Consider the following 25,218-nt stretch of genomic DNA (forward strand, 5'->3'; position numbering starts at 1 on the left):
CTGCAATTCCCAAATGAGAAAAGCACAGCTAAAAGGCAATCAGGTAAGTACCCCAAGCCCCTAAGCAGTACGTCTGGTTTAAAGAAGAGTGGTCCAGCTGGATTCTGTCTTGCCACAGCAGTGCAGACCCTGTGTTCCTGAGCTTCAGTCGTGAGAACAAGAGGGAGGACGTCTGGAGGGCTCCTACGGCGGTACTTGGGAGGTCGTCAGCATCTACAGGCTCTTTTCGGTTCAGCGGCTCTTCATGGTTTCAGCGCTTAGCAAACAGCACTGTCGCGGATCTCGTATACTGGTTGGGCTTGCTTCACTCCTTGGGTCCTGCACTCTGGTGAGGGGGCTCTGAATCTGTCAATCGCACAGCAGGGTGGCTGTCGACAGCCAGCCAGCCAATCAGGAATGGTTGCATTCAGGCATTCCTAGAGACAAAGGACAGGGGAGTTTCAGAACCCTCCCTCACATCCTGTCTTTCCATACACACTGGAGCCAGAGGCGGGCTTCTGGGCTGAAGCCTGCAAAGGCAAGACAAACAAAGGGTTCAAATCTGTCTGAACACGCAGAGTAAGACCCAAGAAAAACCTCACAAATAGAAAATGGTGAAAAAAGACGACCGGGGCCATTTTGACAAAATGGTCACCCATGGGTGCTGTATGGCAGCTGAGGGTTCAGCCTGCGGTTGAAAAGCACAATGGTAGGAAAAATTAAACCACTGTCACCAGCGATTTAACATAGTAAGAGTAACATAAGAAATGTTACTTGAGAAGGTAGAATAAGGGGATACTAGGTAACCCCCCAGCATTCTACATAAGATGGTGTGTGCTGGACCTACAAAGAAAAAAGGTAAGTAAATTTAATTTCACTTTATTAGTCTTGCGAACTGTAGTTTACACAAGAAAAGGTATTTAAATCTTATGAGAAATCTAAAGGATTTCTCTACGGACACTGCACTGAAGGTGCTGTGTGTCACCATACAAAAAATAGATGACTGTGGAGTTTGTCATACTCCAAAAAAAAGTGAAAAGACATAATCCACATGACAGCGTGAGAAAAAGATCTCACTCACTCCAGGGTTAAAATTAAAAAGTCCTAAAGTCCAGCAAATGAGCTGGCCGTTTCTAAGGTTGAAGGGAATTAGCACAGACATGAGAATTCTCCCCAACAGTGGGATCAGTATCCATTCTTCCCTTGCTTTATAATGTACTCTTGTTGTCAGGTATTGGTCTAAATTAATGTGATCTGTGTTGGGCCCGTTTTTCTGAAGTCCAGTTAAGGGTTTAGTAAATCATTAAACTGAGGCAGTACAAGACTCCACTCTTAGTATAAGGCTGCACCACCTGAGAATATGGTAGCATAGACGGAGCAGCCAGGCTTATTTTAGGAGCGAGAGAGGGCTGTAGAATCAGTACAAAGGAATTGTAACATACACAGGGTCCAAAGAAACACTGACACACTTTGTATTGTACAAATAATGGTTTATTTAAATACAAGTAGGCCCAGATAAATCTTGGGGGAAATAAGTACCATTACAGATCATATAAACCCATTATAAAAAACACAACACTATGCTGTAACCCCTTAAGTGCAGTGGGGATTTCTCCCCAGTGTCAGGGCCTTTTTTGGTGATTTTGGTATGTGGCCATTCAATGGCTTGTAACTTTTGTTACATGAGGTATCTCGGCCAAATTTGGCTCCTTTTTCCCCACATTTAGGCGGTCGTAACGCCACCCAGGAATCCTAGGTTGCTGTAGGGGGGTGAGAGAAAATAAGCAAAAAGGGCGAACATTTTGGGTTTTTTCAAAAAATGCCAATAAAATGATGTACAAAGAAGCCAGTGGTTTTTTCCTTGTCAGAGCTAGGAACGAATGGTTTGCTGTGCTGAATTCCCCCCAATTTCCTGGCTTTCAAGAACAAAAAACGAAAAAAAAATATTTTGATGTGGTTATCAACCGTTTTGTGAGAGGTAGGCGATTTTGGCCATTTTTGCCAATTGGACATGCCTGGACGGAATGGAAAAAAAGGTTAGGAAAGCCGAATTGGCGGACAGAAAGGCAAGTATTTCTGAAAAGTAGACAAAATTCCAAGTTTCGGAAGGGGTGATTTGCATAGGTCAGGCAACAACTAGGTAGGGGAAACTGCCATAGATTGGGGGCAAAGCGGGAAAATGACAGAAAAAAAGGTATGTGTTGGACATGGTTGGCTTGGTACGGCAATGGCTTCTATGAATTTTGAGAAAAGCAATGCTCCGCTACATTCCCCCGACTCTTGCAGTTACGAGAGCACACATTTTTTGTAGTGTTTTACAAAACAAGCAATACCACAAGTTAAACACTGAGCCATGGTACACAGGAGTTTTACGCTCACGGCCTGAACAGACGCACTTAGCATGTGTAAATCGGGAAAACCAATGTGGTGAGGAATGGCAAGCATACATTTTTTGAAAGAGCACAGGCAGACCTTTTCAAGGGTAGGTGACTTGTGCAGGTTACAAAAGTGTATGGTGCCTAAATCAGCGACTAAATGTAGGTCACATTTGGGAAATGAAAGGGTTGTGTGACAAAGGCCACCAGCAAATGGGTCAAAACGTTATGAAAACCACACAAGCACAACACATGGCCTACCGTCCCGCATTCTCACAGGTGTCCCGATGAAAACGGTACCTCACATGTGTGGGTGCACCTACCTGGCCACCAAGGGGAAAGCCTAAAACACAAGTAACCCCAAGTCTGTTTTCTGACCGGAATTTGAGACGCTCTGCCGACCGGCACAACATACAGATATGGGCCTCGGGTGTCCAAGCCACCGGGCAAATGGGGAACCCCATGCATTTTCAGAAAAGAGGACATTCCCACAGGTGTCCTCTTTTGGGAAATGCATGGGGTTCCCTGTTTTCCTTGCTTGCTTCGACACCCTAGGCCCAAATCTGTAGGTTGCCCACATGAACAAAATGGTCAGTGGTGAAAGGCTTGGGGTTAGCAGTGGGTTACCCTTTTCCTTTTGTGCCCCCGGTAGGTGCACCCACACATCTGAGGTACCGTTTTCATCGGGACACGTGTGGGGACGCGTGAAGGTAGGCCATGTGTTGTTGGCAGTGTGTTTTGGTGGGTGGCCAGAGCAAAATGTCTGAGAATTGTCTTCATTTCCAGCCAATTTCAGAGACATTTCCCTGTGTCCACTCACTGAAACACATCGCCAACAACAGATGTCATACCATCATGCATCCCTCCCTGGCGTCAGATAGGGGAGGCCCCACCTCATGCATCAGATATCTGCCCCCAGGGAGGGGTACAAGGGGTGCCCCCCTTTCTACTTCGGTTGGGGGGGAGAGGGCCACTCCCCCTTTAAATCAGTAAAACATCCATGGTGGCTAGTGGCCACCTAGTAAGCAGCGCCCCCTCCCCCCGCGTCACAAACGGATCTGTACTGATCCGGTGGCATTGCTGCCCGCAGATCGCGCGCCCTGCGTCCGATCCGTGGGCAGCAATGTCACACAATGGGTATCGTTGGAAAGGGGAGGATCTCCCCTTTCCAACGATACCCGCCTCGATCTCCGGCTTGAAATACAGCCGGAGATCGAGGCGGAACAAGAAGGTCTCTTACCTTCTCTCTTCCCCGCAGCAGCCGAAAATGGCTGCTGCAGGGAATTTATTTTCAGTTTCACGCCGACGTGCGTTACGAACGCCGACGTGAAACTGAAGGTAATCCAGCCCCCTGGCAATGAAGGGGGACCTCACCCTCACATAGCCCGGGGGTTGGATTACAGTATTGCTCGATCCCTGCGTTGCAGGGATCGAGCAAAACAGAGTGCCTAAACCGACGAGCCGGCTCGTTGGTGGCACTTAAAGGGTTAAAGTACACAGACCGAAGCATAGATCTTATTTAGAAAACTACCAGTATTTCTAGGTAAGTCGGCCACATTTAGGATAGGGCAAACCTGTTCATGTGGAGTAAAAACCATTAGTTACTTTTACATTACTTTACAGTAAAACACTCTGTTGGTTATTGGGTGACCCTCACTAAAGAAATCACATAGTCAACTAACTTGGAAATATACTTTTCTGAATAGTGGAACACAGATTCAAGAAACAATATATACCTCTAATACATTTGTGATAACACAGTTATACTAGGTGAGTAAGACATTTTTAGTGTAATATACAATGACCGTTTATTTTCAGCTCAGTGGAACACAGTTTAAGATAATCAAGAACTCTTTACACTAATTTTGGATGCACCAGGCAGACCAAGGTCAGCTACACCTAAAGAACACTTTTCAAGAATGGCACAAAGCTATTCTAGGCAGGCAAAATACCAACAGCAACCCCATACACGTGTTTCAGCCTTGTTGGGCCTCATCAGTGAGGTGGAGCCGTGCCTCTCTGAGCACAGTGAGAAAGGGGTGCATGTCTGGATGACCCTAGGAAACTTAGAGTGACTAAACCTAAGTCCCTTAAACGATCAAAAAATAGTCCATAGGTGCCCCTCTGCCATTTCAGTGTTCCTTGTCCTTTCTTGTTGCTTTCCTTGACATCCAAGGTCGGAAAATCCTGTGTGTCATTGTTATCTTGGGCAGGAGACCTCAGTCAAGCCCGCCCAGATTCCAAGTGTCTGTGAAGGCAGGAAGCGAGGGAGGAGTCCATAACTGTGCAGCCCTTTGTAAGTCGGAACAAGCAGTGCGAACACTAATGCCGTTCCAACTCGGAGAGCCGAACCGACCCTGGATAAACACCCAGTGACGCTATCCCGTGGATACAGTTGTAACCAGGAAAGTATACAGGGAAGAGGAACACACTAATCATACTCGTCCCAGTGAAGCTATGAATATATACAAGTGTGAGAAAACCTACGGTACTCAGCCTACTCATCCCAGTGAACACATAAATATTCCTCGGAGTGAGTTCCAATACGGGACTTGGTCTACTCGCCCCAGTGAAAAGTGCAGGATTCTTAAGAGTGAGAGGAAACAAGGTGTGCAGTCTACACAATGGACAAGAGACATTAAGAGAGAAAATATCCCTAAAGAAAAGGGGAACGCTGAAGACTGTCAAAAGTTAAATAGTAAGCCAGAACTAGATCCAAAGGTGGTTCGGAACATTACCCCAACCTTAGAGGAAATAGGAGAAGCAAATTGAGAGAAAGCTGAGATAAACAATTTTCCTTATAGCTGAATACATAACCCGAGTAACGGATGCAAGAATAAGAAAAGGAACTGCCGAGTTCCATAAAAAGGTCATTTAATACGAAACTGGGAGACAATACTAGAAATCCTAGACCATTGGAGCTACTGCCCAATTCTTGGGAGGAGAGAAAGTTCATGGTTAAAAGAAAAGGAGACATCAAAAAACCCGGAGAAGTCCCTGAGAAACACTCTGGGAACTAGTCAAGGAAATAGCCAAGAGCTATTTAAAAATCTTATATTAAGACTGAAAAGTCTGTCGAAGAGAATGGCATCGTTCTCCTGGACTTCCTTTTGTTGTTTTCTCTTAGTGGTAGGGTCAGAACAGGTTAGCTTTGAGACGGAGGACAGAAAATATTCTTTTTGGACTTCACTACTGACGACGAGCACTCTAGTTAGTGTAGGTAGGGAAACCCCTAGACTAGGGATAGATAATCCCTAATTGTTATTTGTTTAATTAAACAGTTATTGGAAATGACCAAAAATACTCTTCCTAGTTAGTCTGCCCTACCACAGTCCTCTGAAACTGGGATTACTCTTGGACCCATCATTGATCACCAATGAAGAGGTCTACCAATTGTGAGCAAATGAGAGTAAAGACTTCTATAGTGCACAATGCCGAAACAGTCTATAGGTGCTAATAAATTATAACCATATGCATTCACTCTCAGCAGATCTGTCCCAAACGGTTTCATCCTATAAGAAGGCCTAAACCATAGAAACGGTCTGACTATTCTAAAGTGTATAATCTGTGTTGTTATTTAGGGTGGTGTAGAAAGAAAAGCAGCACTTTCTCTTTGAAGTGACATTGGTTCACCTCACAAAGCAAGCCTGAAGGAGTCTCACTACTCTCCCAGGAAATATCTGAGAAGTCTGCCATCAGGGAATTCACCATAATACTTTGCTGAGCCGAGAACAGCACTTGCAGCATGATTCTATCTCTAATCGCATGCTACTGCAACTCTCATCTAGCCTCCAACACATTCTTTATGCTGGATGCCTTTCCAGAGTCATGCAGCACATTTTCACCCCACCTACAGACTCTGGGTCTGATTTTACAGAAGACCACTCCGAAGACTACAGCCATGGTCCAGCCTAGAATTTTGTCCAGACACCACCTATGATTGCTCTGTCCTGTAGGGTATCCAGATGGAGCATCTTCCAGAGTTTACTCATTTGAAAAGATAACCCCTTTATCATTTGATTTCATGGCGAGGCCTTGCTCAGTCCAGACCCCCTCTCTTTGACTTATTGTTCCAGGAGGGCATCCAGCTGACAGTTATTTTAAATAAATTAGTGTTTTACTGCAATTCAGCTGAAGGTGGCTATCCACTGCCCTCACTTTGATTTTCTGTACAGTAAGTAGCTGATGAAATTGGCATATAGCTTGGTATAGTCAGCATGTGATAGACATACAGCGTTTCTTAAATAAATAATGGCAAAATCACTAGGTAAATAATGGAAAGAATGTGAACAAATGAAGACCCTTGCCCTTCCACAGTTCATCTTGGTTGGATGGTAAAAAATGTTCTATTAGTGACCTTCTCCTTTGAATTTTTCAGAAAGGAGTGTCACAGATGGCACAAATATGACTTCAATCCTCAGAGAAGGTTCAAGGGTTTTTATTGAAATCTTTAAAAAAACAGGCCCTACGTCCGTCCTTTGAGCTCTCAGCTTGTTTAGCCCTTTCCCTAAATCAGGCGTTCCTGACCCCAGGTTTGTAGACAGAAATTTGAGCCCTAGTGTCTAATCTAGCTTGCACTTGATATGAGGACCTAAAGGCGGAGTGCCTCCCTAACTTAACTCCCTCAGGGACTTCCTAACTATCCCTACTCTGTCCAGTTGTTCGGGTTCTATAGGGCTATGGAATTACCTTGTTGGATTCAGTCCTTCTACCCTGCTCACTTTCTCCTCCCTCTCCTGATCTCTTGCTGGACTCCTCCAACTCTGCCTGCCTCTCTCGCCTCCAACTACTATCCATACAATGTGTCTCATTCTTCTAGGCCTCACCTCCACCCTTTGACCCATAACTGTACTTTCTCTCTCGGGTAGTGACCCAATCAACAGAGCTGTTGAATGGTGGTATAGACCCCACCCCCTTTTTTTGCATGGTCCCGTCGCGAAATACTGATGTTTGGCCTTGGTGTTGTCTTTTTTCATGTTAGGGGATGGGGCGGCTCTGGATTCCCTTCACCTCTTTCCCAGGTATGTTCAGTCTAGGTACCCAGCGTAACATATACATTCCTCAACTCCATTGTTTGCACTGCCAGCAGACTAACACCCTCATGTCTCTCTAAGCACTATGTGTTTGCTACCACTGACCAAAACAAAACATTTAAAAAAAACTAAGCCTGAAGCAATTGCATCAAAAACATAATGCTGGGAGAAAACCAGTCAGTGTGGGAAAATAAAGCACAGCATGCAAGTAAATCAAATTCAAAACAGTTTAGGAAATATAAGTAGTTAAGAGTACGTATTCCAGAAGTAGAAAAAATAACAAAGAATGCCACACTCCCCACCTCCCATACTTATGATGGTTCAATCTCAAAATATTTAATGTTTTAATGAACTGTAAACATGAGGGGACTTGTCTGCTGACCCTCATCAAATAATTTAAGAAAATAAAGATTTCCTATAACTTTTGTGACGATTCATCAAATGTCCTGTAGTATAGAGTGGGCACCACAATAAGTATGGACACTTTTTCACTCGCAAATAACTACTTTTCGATAACAAATTGAGCACTGCCCCGTGGCGTACAGGGTATACAAACAATCACACTCCTAGATTATAGGTATGTAGCCATAACGTGGCATGCTCTCACTTGGTCCGAATAGACAGAACTGTCATGTCCACAAAATACAGAACGTAAATACGTAAGTCTTCAGTAAATTAACAATGGTCTATATAATGTACAAAATCGATACAGAAATGATTAGGTCGATGCATTTCCAATCTCCTGATCCTTTTTCAGGGCCAATCTCCAAATACAAATATGATAGTAGTGAAAGTTCAAGCAAATTAAAAGAACATAAAAATCACATCTGATGATACATCACTTAAAACTCAATTGTCCAAGGGAGATTTAAATAAACCTAAACCAATGATGGGAACCATATAGCCGTGCCTTAAGTGATACAGAAGCCACCACACTTATGTGAAAACATATATGAACAAACTAGAGTGGCAACAACAATAATGTTAGAGAACCTCAAATAAACACCTAAAGTGTTGACCGTAGCTCTTGTCACCTTACAGGAACGAAAGAAAAGAACTCCGACTGTGTGCCTGCCATTATATACCTGTAAAACAAACATTCAACAAAATACTGTAATTGAATTTCCTTTATATTTGATTCATTTAAGGATGTCTCGTCCCCTTTTTCCCCAACAGGTTGCCGGTGCATTAGCAGGACCATGTCTTGGTTTCTTTGAACGTTTCTTTTACAGGTATTTCATGGCTGGCACACACTTGTGTACTTCTCTGGAGCCTGGAAGCCAGGTGTTATGTCAATTTGCTGCTAGCTACTAGTCCTGATTAGTCTTTCTACTTCTTTGGTTGGAGGAGGCGTTTAAAACTGGCTCCGAGTCCTAAGAAGTCTTTGTACTTCTTTGGTTGGAGGAGGAATTTAAAAATGAACAGTGTGTTTGTGTTCTTGTGGACCTCTTGGCTAGATTGGGGGCACATACCGGCCTGGCCCCGGAGACGCCTGTAAGGTACTGTTTAACAACCTTCCAACAGCTATATTTCTGCGCTGCAAGTTTCTTGTCCTTTGCCTTTGGTAATTGGGGAGAGGTTGGAAGAGTGAACCCATCCGGGTTGGTATTTAGTGGAGAGCCATAACAGAGTTCCCACATCCGATTCGGCAACCTTTCTTCTGTGTAAGTCAGCTTGTATCTTGTACCCGTGTCTAACCTTCTTCAGATTCTCCAATGCATCCTTGTGGGCTTGAGCGATGTCTTTAAGGAGGGCATTGATAGATGGAATAGCGGAAGTGGGAAACTCAGAACTAGGGAGAAATCGGGGATGGAGACCGTAGGTACAGTATAACACTCATGCCAATGGCAGTATACACAGTGTTCTACACGAATCCGCTTTTGGAAGTAAATCCACCCAATTGTTTTGGTGGGTATTTATGAAGCATTTGAGATACTGTTCCATAGTGCAGTTGAGTCTTTCCGTTTGTCCATTGGACTGTGGATGGTACCCAGATGAGAGTGCTCTATCAGTCCCCAATAAATCGCACAATGCCTTCCAGAATCTTGAAGTGAATTCAGAGCCCCGGTCCGAGGTGAGCAACTTTGCAATGACAACCAAGACAATTCTCCACTGAACAAGTAAGGCTACACAACAAAAGGCAAGTCCTCTTAGGTTTACAGTACCTTTTGGTTAGAAGAAATGGTTCCAGCTGGCTTCTGTTCCTGTGTGGCTCTGCAGATCCTGTTGTTCCTGGCCCTCGGTCGTGGGGACAACAGGGAGGACGTCTGGGGACTACAACACAATGGGAAGGTCGGTGGTAGCAATGGGCAAACTTCAATTCACCGGCACTTCGCGGTTTCAGCTCCTTGCGTCTATAGCAAATATCAACACCACGATTCTCGGATACTACTTCAGACTTTCCTCGCATCCTGGGTCTAGCACTCTGTTGAGGTGGCTCAGGCTTGGTCAGTCCTGCTTGAGGGAAGTCCAGGGGATCTTCCTGGCGCTTGGGTCTGTCTTAAAAGCGATGCACTTGATCTGGTGTTCCTCTCCCTGGCACTTCAGGTCCAGCAGCAGCTGAAGTACAGCCAGCTCCGAGAGGATGTCCATGCAAGTTCACTTTGGGGTTGATTGGTCCCACCAACCCAAGGGGAGAAGTCGTCCTTGCAGGGCTTCTCTAGTCAAAACGAATTTGGAGCTTCATCACAACTTCACCGGGCAAACCAACGGTCCAGGAGTTGCAGCAGGCATCTAATCCAAGTTCTTCTTCGTATTCCTTCGTCTAGTGATCGACTCTGCCTTCCAAGCCAAAAAGCCTCACCTTTTATGCAGTTTTCTCCCATTCATTCCACCTAGCTGTCAATCACACAGCAGGGTGGCTGTCCTCCAGCCGGCCAATCACCTTTGGATGCATTCCTGTAAACAAGGGAATTGCGCACCAGGAGTTTCAGGCATCTCCCTCACTTCCTGCCCCTGCCAGACATACTGGAGCCAGAGGCGGGCTTCTCTCGTAAATTCCGCCAAAGACAAAACAAACAGAGACCAAACCTGGTTTGGCACGCAGAGTAAATCTCAAGAAGGACCTTTCCAACAAAAAATGGCAGAAAAAAAGGCGGCCGGCCATTTTGACAAAATGGGCACCCATGAGTGTCTTACTGCAGCTGCAATTGCAGCCCGTTGTAAAAACACACAATAGTAGTAAAAGGTAAACCACTGACATCAGTCATTAATTGTAGAAAGGGTAACATAAAAATGTAACATGAGAAACTAGACAAAGAGGATACTAAGTCACCCCTCCTGCACCCTATTGTAAGATGGTGTGTACTGGGTCTAGAAAGTTACAAAATGTAAGTGAAGTCAATTTCACTTCACTGCTCTTGGAAACAGTAGTTTCACCAAGAGAAGGTATTTAAACCTTTGGGAAATCTAAGTGACTTCCCTGTGCCACTTCACTGAAGGTGTTGTGTGTCACAATGCAAATATGATACCTATGGAGTTTGTCAGACTCCAAAGTCAAAAGAAACAGAGTCCAAATCACAGAAAAATACATGAGAGAGTGGGAAAAAGGTCTCACTCTCTCCAGGTTAGAAATTAAGTCCTAAAGTCCAGCAAAAGAGCTGGTGGTCTCTAAGGTAGAAGGTAATTAGCACATTTCTGAGAATTCTCCCTAACATGCGTTTACTAGTCCGAAAGGCATCACCTGATACTCAAAGTAACTGTATGGTGTTCTGAAGGCGGTCTTTCATTAGTCACCCTGTTTGATCCGTAACAAGTGATAGGACCACCGGAGGTCCAATTTGGAAAATATTGTCGATCCTTGCACAGCTTCCATATAAGGGGCATGGGATACCTGTCTCTAACGGTAACTTGATTGAGATTGCGATAGTCCATGCACGGTCGGAGCTCCTTGGTGTCCTTCTTGGTGATAAAAAACAAAGAAGCCCCGGCTGGAGACTTGGAGGGTTTGATGAGTCCATTCTGTAGGTTATTCTCCAGATATTCTTTCAGGGCTTTTTTCTCAGGAATGTTGAGTGAAAACATGCATCCAAATCTACTGAAGCATCCTGCTTGAGGTCCATGGCGCTGTCCTCAGGACAATGTGGGTGTAAAGCCTTGGGGATCTGATCGAGAAAGACCTCTTTAAAGCAGCTAAAACAGTCCAGAACACAATAAACTCCTACAACAGGAGACTCGACCTGGGCGCATTCTGCCAAAGCAGCCTGTAAGTCAGGTAGATGGAAGCAATGGGTGGAACAGTATTCGGACTGAAAGTGTAGCGTGTTCTTGCTCCAATCGATATAGGGATTATGCAGCCTCAACCAGGGAATCCCCAGAATAACCGGGAAGTGGGCCGCCTGATGAGATCAAAACAGATCGACTCCTGGTGGTCAAAAATGGTGTTGGCGACAGTCATGTGTACTGAAGTATGAGTTATGTGTCCCGAAATCAGAGGTCTGCCATCGACCCCTTCTACGTCTTGGTTCTCCCTACTTTTTTGACGGGGAATTCCCTCTTTATGGGCCCAAACGACGTCCAGGAAATTACCTGCAGCCCCAGTGAATGCCAGTACTTCAATCTTCTTGTGGGGAAGGAGGAGGCGGACGCGGACTACCAATAACCGGAAATCCTGGTCTATTTCGTTGGTGTGAGTGGTTGACAGGGAACCGTTCTTAACACCCTGGTCCTGGGTTTCTCCTAGGACCAGGGTCTTTCGTTTCCCATTCTCCTAGGTGGAACTTTCAGAGCGTGTCGAAGCAAGTGGCTATCAGCCCCGCAATACATGCACAAACCATGTTCTCGCCTCTGTCTCCTCTCAGCAGAGGACAACGGACCTTGGGCTGGACCGATTTGCATGGGTTCTTTTCTTGGGGTATCACCTGAGGACTGATGAGGTAGGACTAGGGGAAGGCCGTAATGAGGTTTGTTCTAGAAGTTCTTACGCTCTGCCCTTATTTCCTTCAGACGATAGTCAATCTGAAGAGTAAATGCAATCAAGTCGGAAAAGGTAGCAGGCCGTGCGATTCTGCCACTCATCCTTTAGGTCTTCCTGTAAACCTCTCCTGAAAATCACATACTGGGTCTCCTCGAGCCAACCTGCCTCTGCAGCTATGCACTTGAAATTACTTATATATGTCATCAGGTCAGCCGATCCCTGGCCACTATCTAACAGACTTGCATGCAGAATAAGCTACCTTTGATCTCTCGAAGGTCCTCTTTAAGAGGGCCAAGAAGGCCTGAAAATCCTGTAGTACTGGGTTGGCCGAAGTTACCAGGGCTTTGACCCAAGCAAGGGCATTGCCCACCATATTGGAGACCATAAAGCCCACTCGAGCCTGGTCGGTAGCATAGGTGTTGGTGCGGAAGGTGAAATGAACAATACAAGCATCAATGAACTCCTTTAGTCTCTTAGGTGAGCCATCATACTTGCCCGTTGCAAGTCCCATGGATGGAAGTTCTGATGTATGGTTGTCTCTTGAAGTAACAAGATTTTTCAATACAGCATTCTCTGCCTTTACACCCTGGAGTTCCAAAGAGAGTCCTTGTACTGCTGCTATGAGTTCCTGACCCTTTCCGGCAGTAGCCATAGCTGTTGGTGTCCTTGAGCGTTACAAACTGTCCTCAATAGGGTTGACGTCCTCATCAGAGACTTCTTCAGATGATAGTTCAATTTCCTCGTCGGACTGCAAAGAGGAGGGTTTCTTCTTGGTCGTCTTTTGTTCTCTGTAGAGGAATGGCCAACCCCGGAAGGTAGCCACTATGCCCGCTGCAATTACAGCTGAGGCAAGAGACCCGTCCCCCGGTAGCAGCCGGTAACAAAGGGAAAAGGCCAATGGCTAGAAAAAAACCTTCAACCCTGAGGTGTAAGTATATCGGATCCAAGGATGTCAAGGAGGATCACTGGCGAGTAGAGCAGTATAGTCTTCACAATTGCAGGCAGAATACTCGGATGAGTAAGGGAGAAGAATGGGGGTGGGGGAGTAAATGGAGGAGGATCCCGGGAGAGCAGTGGTGAGAAAAGTAAAGGAAATAATCAGCGAGCAAAGGAGTCTACGGGGAGGCAAGTGTGAGCAGCGCGGGAGCTGCAGCGGAAAATGAGGCAAGGAGGAGGGCTGAAGAGAAGGCAGATGAAGAGTAGCGAAAGAAGAAAACTTGGATCTCACCAAAAGAAATGCGAACCAAACACTGTGGTTGCAACACAGAGCAGAGTGGCTGAGGCACACGTAAGTAGAGCGTGATGGTTCCTATCCGAAGGACTAGAGCGATGAAGCGCGCTCGGGAAGTAACGTGGCGGCACGTTAATGGATGAGCTTCCACCTCCTCCATAACCTCCAGGGGTGCCACACAATGACACACTACTAGATTCTTTTGTCTCCAGCATCTTAACTACTCATTCTGGGGACATGGAGGAAGACTTGGCAGGGTCCTCCCATTGTGGCGATCTTGCTGAAGGCCTCTACACAGTTGGAGTGGTTCCTCAGGCGCAGCCACTAAAGCATTTAGACGCCCTAGATGCATGCTCTACTTCTGCTTCCTTACTACCTCTTCCACGTCCCTATGTTCGCTTTAGAGATCTGCTGAATTTAGTTCCCAATGAGGGGGCTCAATTTACGATGCTGGGTGAGCATCAGAGACTTTGCATGTCTCTTGCTGGCCCTCAACCTGGTACTCCAGGTGTTGGGGAGGACTAGCAACAATATTAAAACCACGTTTGTTAACTTCATTTGGGAGATTTGGCCCCTGAGGTTCAGACATTAAACCTTGGAAAGCCAATTCCTCAATTTAGGGACGACGTGGCTTATGTGTATTTAAAGCGTAATTTCTCTGTTAATGGATCTTACCCATTGAATAGACAATATATCCTTGCCCTACTCTGTGAAATGTAGCCTTTAAAAACCTTGACAAATGACTCAGCACAAGTAGAATTTGTGTAAAATGCAAGGGTTGACGTGGTTAAATTAGGCTTTTATTCCCATTTGGTAAAGAACCTGGTAATGTTGTAATACACACATTTCGTGTCAATGCGTCACTTGATTTCTGAATCATTTCAATTAGCACATAGGTACCACTTGCCTGCTCTAAGGGATGTTGAACGCCCATCAATTCCACTTGACACCTTGGTGATCTCAGTAAAATCTGATGAACTTATAACTCAGGAGGGTGCTGTTAAACATTTATCGAACGCTCAGTCTCATATGACCGGGCTTTTATAATTAATTCCCTTTATCAAAAAGGGCTTTCCAAAAATGAGCATGCCACATTGTGGTGCCCTACTATGGCTCTAAAATGTAATACTCCAGTCAGTAGAGTCCCATTTCTTTGACGGCGGTTTTGGATGGGGAACACCAGAGAACTTTGTTTTTCTATGTCAGAAGATTTTATGGGGGTTAACCTCCATTAGTCGACTAAACTCGGGGAAACCCTTACATGATAGGCCTATAATTCAGAGGGTTGTCTATTGCCATTCCAGGTTTTTTCAGGATAGGAGTAATCAATCCATGCTTGTTTTAGGTCATCCTTGTTTTAGGTCATCTGGAACAAGCCCCTCGCGCAAGGAGAAGTTACCAAATTTGCATATGGACTCCAAAAGAGTGGGAGGGCATGACTTAATAATTAGAGACGATCATGGGTCACCCTTACACCCTTACATTTTGTTGCCTTAAGTAGCTCAACCACTTCCTTCAATTCGTCAACCGAAATCGGGATGAAGTTAAATAGCGGAATGGACGGATTTCTGCCAAAGGGTTTAAACTCACTAATGCCAGAATTTAAGGAGAGACGCTCTTTTTTGACTGTTATGTCCTCGCTTATGCCTATTAGCTTATGTTGCATTGCATTTTGAATTTGCTGACACCAATTGGCGTCCTTTGTTAGCGAGTGTGCCTGAGACTGGGAAGTGTTCGTCTCCGAATTAGCATTATGGATTCTGGAAAAAATGTTTTGCATCCACTATCGCCAGTTTATAGGTTCTAGCAGCTGTTTTATAAATTGCCAAGGATGTGGAGCTAGGGTTAACTTTCCAGCAATGGAATAGCTTAAGAGTGGACATTTTCAGCTTTTGAAGTTCACCGGAAAACCAGGGTTTTCTCTTTTTTCTACTCAATGTGTAATTTTTTATTTTTTTTGGCTTTAAAGGGCAAAAGTATTAGAAATGCGATCCAACTTAGCTGTCAGATGGTGAGACATGGTGACAGGTGAAGCCGGATCTACAGAATCGAAAGCATGATCTAGTAAGGGTTCAATTATTTTCTAAAGTGAGATTTTCCAGGTTCCTAACCAAGGTGACGCCGGAGCACTTATTTTTATATTTAGTGGGGAATGCAACTGTGATAGAAAAATGCACAAAAGGGATGGTCAGGCTAGGGGCAAGGGGAGATCTGGATATCTTGAATAGTAATGTTAGCAACTGAGATCCAGTCCAAAGTGGGACACATAAGATGAGTTGGGGCATATATTTTTTGTTCCAGTCCTAAGTCTAAAAGAGACTGTTCTAGTTCAGCCGCTAGAGTACCGTCTGCGTGACCTAACCAGTAGTGAAAATCTCCAAGGAGAGCTATGCGCGTTTTAGGCTTTAGAATAGGTAAGAAATAATTAGAGCAAGAATACCATTTTCTGACTGGGAGGGCGGTAGAGAAGCAGGAGATTCAGGGTAGATTCTGCATTCAGACCAACTTTCATATGCAGGAATTCTATACCATCTATTATTTGTCCATGGACTTCCCAAATAGACAGTGAGTCATTAAAAATCCGAGCTACTCCCTCCCCCCCATGATCACCCCTCCCCCCACAACCAACTAGTCGGTCTTGTCGTAACATGAAATAACCCTTGGGGATAGAAAGATTAAGGGAGGGGCCAGCGCAGCTGAATCCCCAGGTTTCCGTAAAGGCACAGATGTCAATGTTATGTTCAATGCAGTCTGCTACCTCATGGGCGTGCTTAACCAGGGATCTGGTATTCAGAAGTAGACCGCATAACATAGCCGCAGAGGTGAGTGGTCGTTTAACAGGCTCCTGTATCGAAATTCCAGACCCAGTCGATGGAATATTCAGGGGGGCACTAGCTAAAACAGGCAAATCAATAGGAGCAGGCGCCCCTAATACCGGGCCACAAACCCTCAGAGCCGGGGAAGATGGAAGCAAATCAGCCTTCAGCAGCCCAGCCTCTCTAATAGCATCTGTGTGCAAGGGAATGGGGAGTGATGGATGCTTAGCAAGGCAAACGGGAGGAGAGATTAGATCAGAGATCATAGGGGGAGAATTTCTTAAAAAATTACTCTGGCAAGAAGATTGGAGAATTGCTGATTCGAATGAAGCTTAATTTACTACCAACGCAGGATGCCCTAGGTGCTAGACAAAATGTTTCAAAGAATGACCATAAGTGTTGATTTTGTTCTGTATCTAGGGAGACGTTAAAACACACAAAGATGTGGAAAGACACCTGCATCCAAATAATGAGGCAAGACAAAATTACAGTTGACATGTTAGTCCACAGAAAGCAAAAATGAGAATACAAAGAAATAATTGGATTCGCACACTGCAGCATAAAGCACAGTGCAAATTCTCTCAATCAATTGCGAACTAGAGGTGCGACCAGTGAACCAGCTGCCACAATATTTACAAAGATTTTCAGCACGGGCAATTAGAGATACATTCCTGAGCCTACGGCTTAATTTGTTACCAACTAAAGAAGTGCTGGTTAAGACCAAACAGCTGACAGCGACATTGGCCTATTGTTCATATTGATATTGTGAGCAACAAGATCAAGTCGAGTCATTGCATCACATTATTATGGAGTGTAAGTAAGTGTTTTCTCAAAGAGAGAACACATTTATTTAGCGAGATGCTCCCACGGACAAGAGTGCACGAAAAAGCAAAACATGGTTGGCATCAAATCTTAACTGGAGATGATAAAATGTTGACTATAAGAATCATACAATTCTGGGATGCAATAAACGCGGGCAATTAGTTACATAACTCTGGACTCGATAATTATAATAATAAGCATACGTCGGCTCTATTTTGAAAAGTTGGTTGCGTCAACATACATTGACATGTGAAACATTATGCTCGCATGTTAATTGCACCGAATGATCATCTAGCAATTTCAGCAATGCACTTTATTGATGATATTTTTACTGTGAATATGTAATGATGAATTGTTTTGCAGCACGATTTTAGTATTTATATCTGCCTTTTAGTATGACCTAGGGAACTATGTAGCTGTTTTGCGATTCAATCCTTAGAATGATTTAAAGATTTTTTGTATGTTGTTAATTGTTTATTTGTTCCAAATCGGACTAATGAAATAAGTGGTGGTTTTAGGAATAATTGTTTAGTGTTGAATATACTGTATGATGTTTTCATTCTTTTCAGTTTTCTTCTGTGTGAAATTTTTCATTTGTAGAAACTAAAGCACACAATAAATAAAAATAAGAGTAGATAAAATGTTTGAATGCGAGAGAGCTGTCTCGGTAGAATTCAGAGGTCAGAAGCCAGATTGAAGAGGGTCCCAGAGGTTTATGGTATCAAAGAACTCGATGAATCAATTGAATACTACTTGCTCTAGGACTTTGGAATAGTGTGGTAGAAGACAGACTTAATTGCACTGCCCCAAGGAGTTATTTGGTACCCCTGTGAGGCAAGAAAACACTCCCTTTCCTCTGTTCTTCCCAGAGGATCCACCCCCTTCAACTGCACAGGCTTCCTTTGTACCACTCATTTTTAAAACTAATATTAAGATTCCTAGACCATTTATGCTGGACATTTATCCCAATGCATTGAACATTTGAAAGGCACCTTCCCTGCCTAGGTATGGGACCTCCACTCAAGTGGACTGCTCCAGTTATCCGATGGACTGTATTCAAGATGATCCTCCTCGGGGCCCTTCTGCTCCAACTTTCAACATGGTCCAGTCAATCATATAATCAATCTATTCTGTTTCAGCATTTCTTTGAGGTGTTGTCATCGAAGGTTGCTCATTTGCTACCTCAATCCGATCCTCCACTGATGCTCAACTGATCCAGACATCATTTGGAGTTGGTTGTCTCCAAATCATTATACAACCACTTGCGATCGCTTCACTGTGTATTCACACCACCTGTCCCACAATGCTACCACCAATTGTTAAGAGGGTTTTTGAGGACGTACCCTCGTGAGGGATTCAGAGAAGCTTTAGTGATGCAACAGGGTTTACACTAAGTCCAACAAAACTGTCAGTGGTAGTATGGCTGAGCAGCACAGTTTGGACACCGGAGGAACTAGGGTACGTGTGAAGCCGAGCTAGGAATGTAAGACTGGTCCACACAGATAAGTACAACAATATTCTGTTTGTTTATCAAACTTCTGGCCTAGATCTCATTCTCCTTCAGCAGAGGAAATCATGCACATTTGAAAGTCTAAAATCATTCATTTGACATTGACAAATCACAGCCAATCAGAAAATCTAACCATCTGTTTGTTGCATTTATTGGGTTTGCACCAGCGAATAAGGCTGCAAAAGCTGCTATTGCCAAATGTATACTTCATTATGTTGGGCATGTTGGGAGGTTTGTTAATCTTAACTTCCCTCAGAGACTTCACGCTCTTTCCACTAGAGCCCAGGCTGCATTGGTGGCCTTCTAAAGGCATGGGCCCCTCGTAGGCATTCATACGGCAACCACCTGTGCCACTTCTCATGCTTTCTTGCTGCATCTTCCAGAAAGGACTGGTCTGGAAGTCTTGTACGGCCTCTTATTTTGAACCCTGATCAGGCATATGCTGTCTTCTTCACCCAACATTTGGGTTATACGGTCTGGTTCCCAACAAGTGGGGTAGGGGAGACGGTAGGAAGCCAGAATAAGGAAACGTATCAGTCTTTGCTCTCTGTCCTTTTAAAATGTCTTCCCAGCCGTCCCCTCATAGCATATGATGTGCTGTGCTGTCTTGCCCCTGGAGGAATGATTGCGAGTACTGGCCCTATATTACATTGCTTTAAATGCCAGCACTCTTTTCAATAGGTTTTTTTCCTACCCAGCTTTATTTCAGGCTTAGATTACCAGTTATGAAGCAGGGAAAGCAAGCACAAAGAGTATTGGAACCTCAATTAAGGTTTTTCCTTATTTAATCCATTGACACGTCTACACCAAAATTTTGCATACATTTATTTTAATTATTTTTAAAATTTGATATTACAACTGCAGACCTTACTGCTGCATCGTGTACATTTGTACGGCCATCTACGGTTTCTAAAGGGCCTCAGTACATTGAATGCAGTGCAAGAGTCTCCCAGGCCTTTCCTGCTGGGTAAACGTGCAGGTTAGTTTAAAGGTTATAGTACACTGGTAGCCCCTTTACTGCTGCATGCATTCCTCTGCAGTGCTAAGCATAACTGTTAGCAAATCCACTAAGAGCAAGTATGTCGGGTTCTTAACACTATGAAGGTAGTGTCAAGAATATGACCTACAGGTCCTCATAAGGAGCGCTCATAAAGTTCACCCCTAACACCACTGATCTGCTAACTGTTCCCTTCCTGCTCTAAGGAGTACCTGCGCCTCTGTCTCCCCCCCCAAACTGGTAAACTGTAAACTTTTCCGTTGTTACTTGAAGGTGGACCTTGCTTTTGTCAGTTCCTATGTTTGTAATCCAGTAGATTTCGCTCTGTCTTTCAGTACATTTTTAAATTTACCGACGGGAGTAACCTGTTGTGCTTTTCAGGTACCTGTGGCATACTATTGAGGAAGGTAAATGGAACAGCCATCGTACAGCTGCCGTCTAAGAGGCAAGTACAGGTAAGAAGCACATGATTTGTACATTTAGGCCTTGTGTGACTGCCGATTAGGGACTAGATTAAGGTTATTAATCAATAATAGTATTCTGGTGATTGCAACTTGCAACCATCCATTACGATGTATGCTTGATAAATCCCAGGTGGCTGCAACCCAGTTAAACCATTATCTTGACCTTTCACCTTTCTTTTTTTCTTACCTAGGTTTTGGACACTTGCATGGTCACTGTTGGGAGGGTCTCTAACATTGACCACAACAAGCGAATCATCGGCAAAGCAGGCCGGAACCGCTGGCTTGGAAAGCGTCCGTCCAGTGGACTCTGGCAAAGGAAAGGCGGCTGGGCGGGACGCAAGATCAGACCTCTGCCGCCCATGAAGAGCTATGTCAACTTGCCCTCTGTCTCGGCCAAGGCCTGAGGACTTGCCGAACCGCTAGTCATGAACCTTCATGCCATCCAAACCTTTCCACTACTGGCAATGATAGCAGTGACACAATCCCTGGGGCCCAGGTTGCCTTTACTCTCCACTTCAGCACCGGGACATATGGGCTTTTCTGCTTTCACCTGATGAAGTGATCAAACCTTGGTTCACCAAAATGCGTCTGCTTTTTCTTCCCACTGGCCTCTGCGCTTCACCATGTGCCATGTTCCTGAAGAACACACTCCTCATATGGTGTGTACGGAAGCCAGGTTTGTGTGTGTCACTGAGACGTTGGCCGTTTTGACAGCTTATCATGTTACTTATGGATTTCTATTTCAAAGCTGCACCACAGTCACATTATGAAAGGCCATATCAGATCTATGCAAAGCCACCCTGTGAGAAGATTCAGGGTGTGCTGAAGAGTCCCTAACTTGCCTTGAATAACCTCACATCCCTCCATGCTGAACACATATTTTGCTGCATGTACTTTCAAGGATTCCTTTAGTGGTAATCATGTCATAAGTTATTTGGAAACATTTGGTAACTGTTCAGGACAATATTTGTGTACAAGGACTCTGGCTAATGGCAAACCCGTTTCACTCCGGTGTGAGCTCTGTTCATGGTCCCTGGTTTCAGATAAAGTGTGAAATGTAGCTGCTCCAAAGTAGCATGGTAGGTACTACGATTGAACCTAGACCACTGTAATATGTGGAAGAAAATACATATTTAATATGATCTTTACCCCAATGCCTTGCAACCTGTTAACATCGGCATTGACTTCAGGTTGGGCCGTTATTCTGCATTTATTGTTGAATCCTTAAGTTTTGTTTCCAGTAAGTGCATACCAAGGGCGTCTGCATTCATTCTGTGGGGAAAGCCGTTCATGGCGGGTTGTGTGGTGAGTAGATAAATGACTATACAATTGTATTTAAATTAATGTTGGCTAAAAAATAAACCTGTTATTCAGTTACAAAGAAAGCCTGTGCGTCCTCTTAATCTTTTAAAAGGTGCTGTCGGCCCAGGAACCTCTTCTGCCTTTTTGGCAGCAGCCATGATGGAACGCTGGCCTTCATCCAATGCGTCCTGCACTCTTTGCTGCTACAGACCCGATTGGACATGCCCATACTGGTATCATTGCACAGCAATCTGTGGCAGGAGAGGATGGACTAATGCACCAGTGAGAATCATTCCTTAGGGCCTGGCATCAGCTGCTCGGTTCTGCTTGGCTGGAGGAAATCTGTGATAAATGGGTGGTGTTAGGAGGTGTCCTATATTGGAATGTGATTGTCCCTAGGGATAGAATTCCTTTTTCTTTTCTTTTAACAAGTTTATTCAATTTACCATCATACAAATATATATATCAGAATACATTTCTGTAATACATCCTATCTTTAAGAACTACTACACATAAAAACAAACAATAATTCTCCCCCCTCCCAAACAATCAGAAACATAGAAGGTTAAATTAAAGAGTGAGGACAAGATGATGGAAAGAAACAAAGAAAAGGCCAGTGAGAAAAAAATAAAAATAACCCATGTACCACACCGAAAGGGAAACCTCAATCTGCATATGTTGTCAAATACACATTTCAAGCAATGAATATTAGTGCAAATTCGTGAAATTATTAAAAATGGACTACTCTTGATATCCAGATTTATACAAGTCTCCATCTCTTCTCTATCTTTACCAGTTTAATCCGATTCCATACTCAGACAACCTCCCCATATTTTATCAAACAGTCTCTCCTTCTTCTGCAGGGACATTACAAGTCTTTTAATGTTACATATTGAGTACATTTACTCCATCCATGATTCTATTGTTGGGAATACAGTCAATTTCCAATTACGTCGAATTATCCTTTTCGCAGCCAAAGAACCTTTCAAAATCCATGTTACGTAGGTCATCCAGATCTGTGTCTTCTCCCAGAATCAAGGTTTCAAAATAAAATTTCTTCTCTTCTTTCAAAACTGTATTCATCACTGCTCTTACTTTGTAGCATTCCAAAAGCATATGTTCAAGAGAGCATCGCAAAAGATCACATCCCCAGCATGCATTTGTTAAACTCAAATCTTGCTTGTGCATACGCTCTGGAGTCCAAAATACTCTATTCAGTAATTTCACTTGTCATGCTCTGTAACCAATATTCAAGCACATTCTCTGAATGTTTTTACACAGTGCCTCCCAATACTGGTGTGTCATTTCGTCTTGAAGGCAACGCAACTAGGACGTCAAGATCTTGTCATTCCTGTCTGAATTTCTGCTTAGCAGATTATACATCTTGGATGCCATATGGTCTTGGCCTCCTATAATCTTAACGTATCCATTAAATCTGACGATTCAAGTGTTGACAAATTCACTGCACTTCTTAGTTTTCGATACTCCCCATAAGTGCATTCATGTAGCTCTTTTCAGATCAGGAAATTATCGCTACTTTCCTCCTTCAAATAGGTCATCAATCCTCCTTACCCCTGCCAGACATCAATCCGGCCAAAAAATGGTTTTACTCTTAATTCTGATTGCAGGATTTAATCATATCGAGGAAGAGTTTTTTTAGGCCCTGGACCATATCTAAGGTCATGGGCATGGTTCTCCAGGTCGATCTCAGAAACTCAATCAGTGCAGACCTCTCACCCCAATCTTTGTTTGTGGTTGACAAGACTGCCAGAGCGCTTAGCGGGCCCACCATGCTTGCTTCAGCAACGGCACACTCATCCAAATTCTCAGATATGAATGGTAGAAAGTGTCTTGTCGTGAAAGCCTGATGATATATTTCAAAATTTGGCATATTTAATCCTCCTCTTTCGTTTTGGAGTTGTAATTTCCATAACTTCAATCTAGGTTTCTTTCTTCTTCCATAGAAATGATTGGATCAGACTATCTAGTTGTTTCAGTAGAGATTTCTTGGCCGGAAGCGGAATCATGCTCATAACATACGTTATTTTTGGAGTTGTTGTCCTCTTGATGGCATTTACTTTGCCTCATAGTGATAGCTTAAAAGATTCCCATCACTCAAATTCTGCTGATATCTTATCTATTGTTAATTTCAAGTTTCCATCCATCATTTCACTAATGTCTCTTGTAAGCCATATTCCTAGATATTTCATCTTTTGAGGGTGGTCAGTCAAAATATCGAAAAAAAATCTCGACTAACAATAAGGTCGAAAAAAAAGACCGAAAAAAAAGTCGAATTTCTCTTTTTTTAATTATATATTTATTTTGGGGTCCGGGATTAAAAAAAAATGGAAAAAAAGAATAATTTAAAAAAAGGGGGGGTTGGGGGGGAACCCCCCATTTCGAATAAAAAACGTCATAAAAAAAATTACTTTTTTTTTCGGCCTTTTTTTATCGAGATTTTTTTTTCACAATTTTATTTTTCGAGATTATGACCATAAACCCTTTTGAGGGCACCACTTGAAGCCTCGATTTTTGTAAGATTGAACCGTTACTCAAGTGGGTGCATGGCAAAGCCTCAGACTTAGACAACTTGATTTTATAATTTGAAATTGAGCCAAATAAAGCCAAAGTTTCTGGGTAACTCAGTAAAATAGAATTCCGGAAATTCTGTTATCAGATTTGATTGCCACCGCCAGTGGTTCTATTGAAAGTACAAAAAGCATGAGTGACGGCGGACAACCGAGGCGAGTCCCACAATGCAATTCAAATTTACATGTAATTTTCCCATTAGTAGTCACCTCCGCCGTAGGGTTTTTATAAAGCAATTTTACCCAGCTCAAGAATTCGGGACCAAAATTCATTTTGTCCATTGTTTTTTTTTTTAATATATCTTTATTGTTTTTCCAAAAAAAAGGCAAAAAAAGAAAACAGAAAGGAAAAAGAACCACAAATACAACATACAAACACAATTTCTTTTAGTGGGTTCATTTCTCCGGTGCTTGCTGGCAGCCTTGCTATTTTGTCGCCGGCTGTTTGTGTGGGCAGGTACTACCCCCCCATTTATGCTGTCCATTTGTTAAGTGCCCGTGCTTGACTGTCTTATCGCCATCATTGTTCTCGCGCCTCCTCCAGGCCTTCATCTCCCCCACCCTCCTCCTCTTGGCCAAATATGTCCTGAACCAGAGAGTTCCATGCTGCTATTTTCTCTGCTGTTTCCCCTTCCCCTCTTTGCACTGCTCTTATCCACACCGCGGTTTCCGCCAAAGACCACTTGCGGAGGTCCGACCACCATGACTCTACGGTCAGGTCTTCCTTTGTTATCCAGGCCATTGCTATTCTTCTTTTGGCCAGTATGCATATCAAGTCTTTCATCTTAGCTAGATGCGTTCTGTGTCTGCCCTCTCTTGGGAAGAGGCCCAGCAAGTACCTCTCTGGGTGCTCCCTCTGTATCTGGAATCCACTGTCTATTATTCTGGCTCTAATGCCCTCCCAGAAGGTTTGTATGGTTGGGCAAGCCCAGAACATGTGGAGCATGTCTGCTTCGTCAGCCGAGCATCGGGGGCATTTATTCTGATCTCCCTCATACATTTTATTCATCCTCTTGGGTGTGAGGTACGCCCTGTGAGTCACGTACAGCTGTGCCTGTCTGAATCTTGCGTTCCTGGACACTTTCTTTGGATATTTTAACACTCCTGGTCGCTAAAGGGCCTGTGGAGTTCCGCTTCCCAGCTCTGTCTTATTTGAAGTTCTTTCTTGTTACTGGCTTTTAGCATC

General features: G+C 43.8%; 1 protein-coding gene across 2 annotated transcripts in view; it reads left to right on the forward strand.

Moving 5' to 3' along the window:
- The window catches only part of MRPL2 (mitochondrial ribosomal protein L2), a 223,333-nt gene extending 201,806 nt beyond the window's left edge, over positions 1 to 21,527 (forward strand). For both annotated transcript variants that reach the window (XM_069608891.1, XM_069608892.1), the window contains 2 exons: positions 20,060 to 20,133; positions 20,334 to 21,527. In XM_069608891.1, the coding sequence (XP_069464992.1) occupies positions 20,060 to 20,133; positions 20,334 to 20,546 (287 nt within the window). In that variant the 3' untranslated portion in view covers positions 20,547 to 21,527. The remainder of the gene's footprint in view (positions 1 to 20,059; positions 20,134 to 20,333) is intronic.
- The last annotated feature ends 3,691 nt before the right edge of the window (positions 21,528 to 25,218 follow it).

This window comes from Ambystoma mexicanum, chromosome 4q, assembly GCF_040938575.1.
Source record: "Ambystoma mexicanum isolate Mex_15411 chromosome 4q, UKY_AmexF1_1, whole genome shotgun sequence".
In the NCBI taxonomy this organism is placed as follows: domain Eukaryota; kingdom Metazoa; phylum Chordata; class Amphibia; order Caudata; family Ambystomatidae; genus Ambystoma; species Ambystoma mexicanum.